General features: G+C 37.7%; 1 protein-coding gene across 1 annotated transcript; it reads right to left on the bottom strand.

Moving 5' to 3' along the window:
* Positions 1-6,933: 6,933 nt before the first annotated feature.
* Positions 6,934-9,954, bottom strand: itpa (inosine triphosphatase (nucleoside triphosphate pyrophosphatase)). Its single transcript, NM_001200905.1, is given in 8 exon segments — positions 6,934-7,222; positions 8,087-8,163; positions 8,555-8,667; positions 8,740-8,771; positions 8,891-8,964; positions 9,052-9,116; positions 9,643-9,700; positions 9,891-9,954. Coding segments are annotated over 8 exon segments (612 nt in total). The 5' UTR covers position 9,954; the 3' UTR covers positions 6,934-7,092.
* Positions 9,955-10,068: the final 114 nt, after the last annotated feature.

Genomic DNA, 10,068 nt, shown 5'->3' with positions numbered 1-10,068 from the left:
CGGTCATTATTCACACTTTATAAAATATTATTAAATTTGCTAACTGTACTCATTCATCCATAATAAATAAGAGCAGATCAGACATTAGGCAGATACACTGCACAGACTCTGTCTCTGATTATCATTTACTTTCAAAAACATGAACAAGATTCTCCAAAAACAGCATGATGGGAACCGTAGGAGCCATGCTATACACCATATATACAGTCACATACAGATAATTGAGGAAACATTGTGAGAGTCAGGTCTGGCATTTAAATACACACTCATTTCACATTCATTTATATTAATTCATCAGACACAACCTACGATAAAGACGCAGTACAATTCATGTACATAATGTGGCTGAACATTCAGTGTTGAGTGTTGCTCAACAGTGGGTCTTCCCCCTTTGTCTGTTCTGTAAGAAATTTCTCAACACAGGAAAAGAAACATTTTGTATGGAATTAAACTCTCAACCCTGGACATGCAAGGCAAACGTGCTAACCACAAAGCCACCATGTGCCCCCCACCCCTTTAAAATAATAAAATATTCCATATAAATATGAAATATCAACAAGTAGAACTCGTGGGATGGGGATGCCTCTGCCTAGTGGTGGAAGCATAAAAATAGATACATTTATATTTTTATCCTGTCTAGAAGATCTTAGTGTATGAGGATAACAAACCTAAGTGAATGCTAAACCACTAAGGATTAATATACTTATTATAAAACAAAAATCTGCAATTAGCTTTGAAAAAATAAGGACTTTAAATAAATATTTTGAAAATACAGTAGGTCAACTATACTATAAAAGGTATTGGCCAAGTAATAACTGCCACACAGCAGTACTTTACAGATGAATCCACACATTTTTTAACTGTGAGAATTCAGATCTCTAGATTAGTATTTTTGGCACAGATGCTTTTCATTAATAAAATATTAATGAATATCGGCGGTCAGATTGAATCTCCTCTTCTCTGTTGTTCCAGTTAAGATTCAGCTGTTGAATCACCTGTCTACTGAACCTGATATTTAATGTAATTTAATCAGTCAGGGAGGACATTCTGTTTTCAGTGGAATGCCCAGTATAAAATGGTTCATGATCACTATGGAAAAAATTAGTCAGCTATGAAATCAAGCTGGACTAACAAAACTTCTCGAGCACTTTTTTTTCCCTTTGTTCCAAGCGATACATTTCTTCCCTGATTATTTCATATTGTTTATTCATTGTCATACAGGTTTCATGTGTGGTACAGCTTTCAGTTGTTGACAATGCAATTGAAAATTTGTTGTGTTTGTGTATAGACAAGTGAATGAACGACAGGGAAAATTAACGTTGTTTCTGTTCAGAACAGAGAAATATAGTGAAGCTGTTCTTTTTCAGTAAACAGTTCATCGCTTGTGACCTAGGTTCATCCAAGCCATGATTGGAAAGTAATGAACTAAATGTGCTGTCATTACAGGAGCGTCCTGTTTTATTTAAAGATCAGGGATCTATCAAAGTCTAATTTTCACAACACATGTTTGTGGAAGTGTATAATGGCACGAACAAAGGAGATTTCTGAGGACCTCAGAAAAAGAGTTGTTGATGCTCATCAGGCTGGAAAAGGTAAAGAGTTTGGACTCCACCAATCCACATTCAAACAGATTGTGTAATGGAGGAAACTCAAGACCGTTATTACCCTTACCAGGAGTCGTCGATCAACAAAGGTCTCTCCAAGAGCAAGACGTGTAATAGTCCACGAGGTCACAGTGGAACCCAGGGTAACTACTGAGCAATGTTCATGAGTCCACCATCAGGAGAACACTGAACAACAATGGTGTGCATGGCAAGGGTTGCAAGGAGAAAGCCACTGCTCTCCAAAAAGAACATTGCTGCCTTTCTGCAGTTTTCTAAAGATCACATGAACAAGCCAGAAGGCTACTGGGAAAATGTTTTGTGGATAGACGAGACCAAAATAGAAATTTTTGGTTTAAATGAGAAGTGTTATATTTGGAGAAAGGAAAACACTGCAATCAAGCATAAGAACCTTATCCAATCTGTGAAACATGGTGGTGGTTGTATCATGGTTTGGGACTGTTTTGCTGCATCTTGGCCTGGATGACTTGCCATCATTGATGGAACAATGAATTCTGAATGATATCAGTGAATTCTAAAGGAAAATGTCAGGATATCTGTCCAAGACTGAATTTCAAGAGAAAGTGGGTCATGCAGCAAGACAACGACCCTAAACACACAAGTCATTCTACCAAAGAATGTTTAAAGAAGAATAAAGTTAATGTTTGTGAATGTCCAAGTCAAAGTCCTGACCTTAATCCAAAAGAAATATTGTGGAAGGACCTGAAGCAAGCAGATCATGTGAGGAAACCCAACAAAATCCTAGAGTTGAAGCTGTTCTGTACTGAGGAATGGGCTAAAATTTGATGTGCAGGACAGATAAACAGTTACTGGAAATGTTTAGCTGCAGTTATTGCTGCTCAAGGAGGTCACACCAGATACTGAATGCAAAGGTTCACATGATTTTGTCACTCACAGATATGTAATATTGGATCATTTTCCTCAATAAATAAAGTACAATATTTTTGTCTCATTTGTTTGTGTTCTCTTTATCTACTTTCAGGACTTGTGAAAATCTGATTGTTTTAGGTATATGCAGAAATATAGAAACTTCTAAAGAGACACAAACTTTCAAGTACCACTGTAATTTCTAGGACCTCAAAGGCTGTGTGAAAGCTTTCAATAAAGAGCCAAACAACAAATTGCCTGAACTGTTCATCACTTTTTTTTTTATTTCTATTGGCGTACAATTTGCATCATAAAAAGGACAGGAAATTTTACTAGGAGCAGTCACGTTATGGAGATAAGTAACAGACGGTGAAACCTGCCAGACAGATGTAGACCAGCTGTTTAAGAGGATGCACCACTTCCCACATTGCCTAACCAAACAGGAATGCCTTCAAAGCAAATTGCCACTGTAAGGAATAATAAATCATGGGCACAGGAAATGGTTTGGTGACCAGAGAGAGGGCATTTATTCTAGTGGAGCATCAAAGTACCATAACTGTTTCAGGAGCCTGTTTTCTAGTCAACATAACAATTAACAGACTGAACCAGCAAGGCTTGAAATGTCTCCTAATACACTGTAAGAGAAGGTCAGGTGTCTTTTAAAAATAATAATAATAATAATAATAAAAAAAAAAGCTGGGTCTGTATTGGCAGAATTAAGTGTCATTATTTCACTTGCAACATCAGTTAAGGTGCTTTAATTGCTCGGTATTTAATTAATTAGCTTATTATCTGTGCCAGTGCTGGTGAAGATTGTCATGCTTTATTTTATGTAAATGATAAAATACATTCAATGAAAAAAGATGCAATGAAATTGATGATAATTAAACAAAAAAAAACCTGATTATACTGGTAGATTAAATATTATAAGCATAGCAGACTATGTAACTGCATTGTGCTCCTTACAGTGGGTTAAAAACTGGCAGGTATCCAGTAAATAGCACCTTGGTGAGTGCTAAATCACGCTGTGCATACATTACGCATATGTTTTAAGGCTGTCTCGAAACAGTATTTTGGACAGCCAACCTGCAGACATGCAGCATATTGTTCGTTCCCTTCAGAAGAATGTTGTTGTACTTAATTGAGGAATCTTGAGGGAAAGAACAGTCTTTATAAGCTCACTCTCATAAACCCAGCAGGAAATGGGACAGAGGCGCAACTTGCGTTTTGATGTGGCTCTGATAAGGGCAGTCAACAGGAGCTCTTAAATGCCAGGAATGCATTATCTGGGCATTTGCCCCTGTGCCTTCTCTAATGATTATTATTGTTGTAAGTGCACCAGTCCCATAGATTTCATGCCAAGAATACAAACCTGTGGAAGTTATTTTCACATTCTTTACCCTACAAATAATACTTGGCCTCATTTATCAAGCTGGATACGAATGGATTTATTCATAAATTGTTCCTATGAGCATTTACACAGGAAAATTGGTATTCATGAAAATCCTGTAAATTTGAAAAAACGTTCAAATTTATGCATAAGAATAACTAATGTAATAACTAATGTAAACCTCAATCGACTTCAAATCATTCACCTTTATAACTGGAACATACTTTTGAGTTTAACAATGATTATTTCTATAAAGTTTACATCATTTAGCAGATTTACCCTCATCCAGAGCAACTTATATAAGTGCTTTGACATCTCTATCAAAAACACATGCACATGCTACAGTAGTTCACCAGGGCAGGGACTAAGAACACCATTGAGAAAAGTTATATAAATGAAGGCAAATACAACGAATCACTTAATAATCAATTATTAAATCTTCCATCAATTGATATATTTGTTTATCCTCTGGTACCATTTATTTGATCATAATTATTATTATTATGAATATGATGCATTATAATTTTTTTTTACTTGGCATAGAAGTGAGTCATAATAACTTCCGCTTCTGTCTTTTGAGGCTTGATACTGATCGTTCTTGTCATGCTCCCAGCCGACTTTCACAGAAAAAAGTTTCAGCTAGCTTTGTTTGAATTGCAAAACAGTTTCTACATCTTGAACCCAATACAACTGAAATTCAGATTATTAGTGCATCATTTTGCTAAAGACTGTGTGCTACGTCTGCCAGTGAGCTAACGGAGCTAATGTTAGCGATGAGCAAAATGTTGATTGATATGTAAATTCTGACAGGTTTGGCCACTGAGAAATAAATCACTGGGAATAATGTAAATCGAGATTCCAATACTGAAATCTCACTAGTGTGTACCAGTGACAAATATGAGCTGGGTTATTAGTAGTTAACTAGCTGTAGTGGTATGTGTTATTGTTCCCTACAGGAAAATGCATTACATTGTACTGTAACATCAAGCAAAGTCAACATCACGTAAGCTAATATCTGAATACACTGTTATAATACGTTAACACGTTCTCAATTATAGTTAGTAGCTATCTCTTCTTCAGCCTTCTTCAGAGACAGAGCTGCGGACATACAGCATCATATTTTGACCCTTATCTTCAATCAATGCATAAAGGTGATTCTGTTTCTTAGTAATTTTAGACGTTTCTTGCAAAATCATATAATTCATTACTCATCATATATTATTTTATAATTGTTCGAAAATACACATTCAGAAGCCCAGTATACAGTCCCTCCAGGATTTCGTGATTTTGCGATCACAGAAATTAATGTAAAATTAAGCAAACTCCTCAAATATTCTGAGGATCTTGCCGCAGACTTGGACATTATAATTCTTTAGATTTATATAGCGCTTTACATTGTGTATGGGGGGGATCTTGGCAATCACCACTAGTGTGTAGCATTCACCTGGATGATGTGATGGCAGCCATAGTGCATGAGAACACCCACCACATACCAACTATTGGTGAAGAGAAGAGGAGAGTGATGTAGCCATTTCAGAGATGGAGATTATTAGGGGGCCATGAGGGAGAAGGGCCAATAACGTCATTTCACCGGGACACCAGGGTTATACCACTACTCTTTTATGATAAGTGTCCTGGGATTTTTAATGACCACAGTGCTGTTTTTACAGTATAGTGTCCCCATCACTATACTGGGGCATTAGGCCCCACACAGACCACACGGTGAGCACCCCATGCTGGCCTCACTAATACCACTTCCAGCAGCAACCTTAGTTTAGCCCAGGAGGTTTCCCATCCAGGAACTGACCTGGCTCAACCTGGTCAGCGCTATCTTCAGTGGGAAACCAGATGAGAAGTGCAGGGAGATATGGCTCTGGCTCAATGTCTCGTGACACCATCACAACACGCATTCAGCTAAATCCCTCTTCGATTCACATGCATCGAACATGACTACAGCTAAAATGTCTCATTTACCAACAAACATCATTGTGAAAGAGTGTGCAAAACAATTTCATGCAATTGCAATTTCTCCAATTCAAGTAGTTTTCCACAAAAAAAGCACAAAAAACGCTGCAGATTGCATCGCAGTTTTTTAAAAAGCCACAGCAAAATCAAGCATTTTTGGCCGTAACAGTCACAGAAAAAACTCTGTGAATTCCTGTGTGGACCGAGTAATATAAACTTCAATATTGTTAAAACATTACATTAGTGCATACAGATGCATAATCACTTTTATGGCTGTTATGATGTGAACTTGGGTGTCGTGAAAGGCACTTGAAACAATTATGATAAATTATTATTATTAAATCTGTGTGAATGGTTGCTTAGCGTCACTGCTTTGGGTGTGCAATCTTTATGTAATGAAATTATGAGTTGACTTAGTTGAAACTTCTTTCATCAGCCTGTTGATCTCTTTTCACTTTAGTTAATGGTTACCCACAATGCCATTTGACTATCTGTTGATAGTGGGACCAGGTGGAATTTTGCTCTCGCTTCATTTCTATCTAAACAGATTGATGCAGCAGTGCTTTAGTCCTTTTAACTCTCTTACCCTTTCATCTGTATACTTGGGACAATCATATGAGGTTCTAAAGCTTCAAAGCTTTCATGCTATCATATAGCTGCATTGCATTCTGGAACTTTGAACACACCTTTTGTTGTCTCTGCTTTTCCTTTCTTTGATTTCCCATTAATATGACACTGAACATTAATGGAAATTTTTTTGTGAGGGTTGTTGCTGTAAATCAGATATTTGGACAACTCATTTTTTTTATTCGTAACAAGAAAAGAATTTGATAATGCCGAATAATTCAGTTTCACATACAAGTCACCAGGATGTAGGAATAAAAGTCTGAAACTGTTTTTTTCTTTTCTTTCCAAAATAACAGCTCCAGACCCCAGCTTGGGATTGGAAAACCTGTTTCCGAGCTCTAAAGGTTGGCATGTATGAAATTCCCATGATATCCATATATTTAATGGCTTTGGGAATGAAATTGCAGACTTTCATATTGAGAAGAAGCACACCAGAAAAATACAAATACCAGGAGTAGGTAGTACGGTACACCACGTTTTATTTATTTAAACGTTATGGTACGAACTTTATCTTAAAACCGCTTTACGAGTCTCATGTTGATAATTGCAGCACTTCATGTTGGCCAAATGCTTGATATTGACGGGACAAGCTGATTTCTGATTGGTTGAACCTGCTTGCGATTAGTCGCCAGGTTTGGTGCGTTTGGTCTCTGGGCCGTCGTTCAGTTTGGAGAAGTGTTCCGACATGGCTGCCAGGGCGCGGTACCGGTGAGAGATTCTGTTCTTCACATCTTTAGGGAGCTCTGCATAACTGCACAGCAAAGCAAGAGAAGAGGATTTAAGAAAAACTCCAGCACAACAGCTCAATCATGTCAGGACTGATCAGTAAAATTCATCACAATCCATAATGACAAGCAGCATCTACAGCTTCAGATCAACTGTCAAAATATTAAGCTTTTAATGGTCTTAATAACAAATCATTGGTCAGGAAATTATCAAGAATTAAACAAATGCACTCCTGAGACGTCCTGTGCCACCATTTACTCGTTTACTTTTACTAAAGTGAACTGTTTTGGGGGGAAAAGCTAGAAACAGGGAACTTCACTTACATAGTCTTCTTGCAAGCAAAGAAAAAATTATGATAATGTTTGATGTAAAATTCAAACGAACGTGTGGGTGTACAAAATTACAATAAAAATAAAAAAAAACCCCATAAGGCTTTAAAGGAAAAGTTATTACCATTATAAGTTACTTTTATCGATTTGTTTCTTTCTTGCTAAATTTTCTACTCTGTTCCCGATTTGCTGTTAAGACCATTAAAAGCTTCATATTTTGCCATTTTGGGCTTGACTCATTTTTCCCCGCCCCCATGAGTGTAGGTGCTCAGGTTGTGCTAAAAAAAAAAACCCCCAACAATCTATACTGCACTTTTAAATTGGTATGCATAGATCTTCATAGAGTGAATGTTTCATATAGTATTCATGTTGATGAAGTTGAAATGAGGCTTTATTACATCTTGATCACTCATCATTTTGTTAAACAAACAGGAACTGCATGGTATTATTAAGATTATTTTTTTTCAAATTGTAATCATGTAGGAAACCGAATTATGGAAGAGTTGTGTTACACCACCATCTTTTGGTGACATGAAGAAATTAATCTGTGATTCACTCACGTTTTATCATAGCCATCAGGCTGGAAACACGGATCCCATCCAAAGTCTCTGGGGCCCCGGGGCTCTACAATCCTGCCCTAACAGGAGAACGAACATGTTTGATTAATTAGCAAAAAATATGCACACATTCTTACAAAAAAAAGAGAAGGGGGTTATCTCGATGGGAAAGAGTTCTTCGGTTTTCTCCGGAATACTAAAGAGTAAGGTTTTCCCTCTCAGAAAAAAAGCTCAGAGTGAAATAATGTTAAAAATTTAGAACCATTTGTCTAAGAATATACAGTATGTACACTTTGTTGATATGCTTTATTCATATAACTGGTTTGAGGGGGAAAACACCCCAAAATTTAGAGTTAGTACTCGACATAGTACTAAGTATTGTTTGTGTGTGATAGTTGAAAGATTTTACATGGCGTACAGGAAGAGTATCATAAAGTTATGTTCTTTTATGTATGTAGGACATGTACTAACTTCAGTGATTCCTCTGAAGAGCTGAACAGGCTCTTCTTTGCCAGGACAAAATGCAAATGTGCATAAAGCCCAGGCTGATTTATCTTCAAAACCTGCTAAAAGCTTGTACAGTCCTGACAACAGAGAAACCAAATCAATGCACAGTCTTAAAAGAATGAATTAGTATACAGATAACAAGGTCTTACCCTCTGGCTTCAGTTTATCCAGAAACCATTTTCTAAAGGAAACACCAATTTAAAAAAAAAAAAGTGTTCATTATTCAAAAGCTGGTCTAATAGCAAGAAGTCCGCTGACTTCTAAAGCTGACTTCCAAGTGAAATGCATGTATGTGCTTACATGTATGGCCCTGGTAGACCTCCTAGTGCCTTGAAACATAGGCAGGTGTCCTCCACGATCACTGGCCCGTCTACCTTTACAAGAGAAGCATAAAAGTATTCCAAAGACCTTTACACATATTCCAAAGTGGAGTATAGAACAAAATAGCGTCGTTCCCAAACCTGTTTTGCTGCCTCTTTGCACTTCTGTACCGAGATCTCATCAGGTTCTCCTTGGTATTCAGGCACTACAAATCAAGTCATACACTCAGAGCATACACAGTGTGGGCAAAAGTTTGTGGACACCTGACCATCACTCGTATATGGTTCTACGTCAAACTGGTGGATGCACACAGTTGTATAGAATGTCTTTGTATGTTGTAACATTACAATTTCCAGAATGACAATGCTCCTGTGCACAAAGCGAGCTCCATGGAGATGTGCTTTACCAAGCTTGGTGTGGAAGAACTTGAGTGTCCTGCACAGAATCCTGACCTTGACCTCAACCTCACTGAACACAGACTGCACCCCAGACCTCCTCACTTCTTAACATCAGTGCCTGTCCTCACTAATGCTCTTGTAGCTGAATGATCACAAATCCTCACAGCCACGCCCAGAAATCTAGTGGAAAGCCTTCCCAGAAGAGTGGAGGTTATTATAACTGAAAGAGGGGGCAGACGTTCATCAAGCATGTCTGGGTGTGTTGATCAGGTGTCCACAAACCCTTGGCTATATAGTGTATAGTGACAGATGTACACATGATTGCATACTTACAATCAATCTTCTTAGAAATAAGTTTGTAGGGGAATTTGTCACCGAGGATTTGAACTACCTGAACGCAGGGGGGGGGGGGGGGGGGTGTCACATTTTAGACTGACAGAGCAGGCAACAACTGCAAAAACATAACAACAAATCCGAACACAATGCATTTATTTTACATACACACACGTATAACGTGCTTTTATTGACTTATTGCTGACATACAGATTTCTTTGAAAGCACATTTTAATTTATACTCTCACCTCTTCTAATTTTTTCGCGTTTCCAGTCACAAACACCACTGATCTTCCAGCCGGTACTGCCATGTTTAACAAACCGCTTCACCGTCGTGCCGCCGTTTGGCTCAGTGACACATGATTAACCAATAGAATCACGCAATCCAAACTTTTCACCAATCATTGAACGCTTTGTATGTCCCGC

Source organism: Ictalurus punctatus, chromosome 25 (genome assembly GCF_001660625.3).
Source record: "Ictalurus punctatus breed USDA103 chromosome 25, Coco_2.0, whole genome shotgun sequence".
Classification (NCBI taxonomy): Eukaryota; Metazoa; Chordata; class Actinopteri; order Siluriformes; family Ictaluridae; genus Ictalurus; species Ictalurus punctatus.
This window is presented reverse-complemented; position numbering and strand designations above follow the sequence as displayed.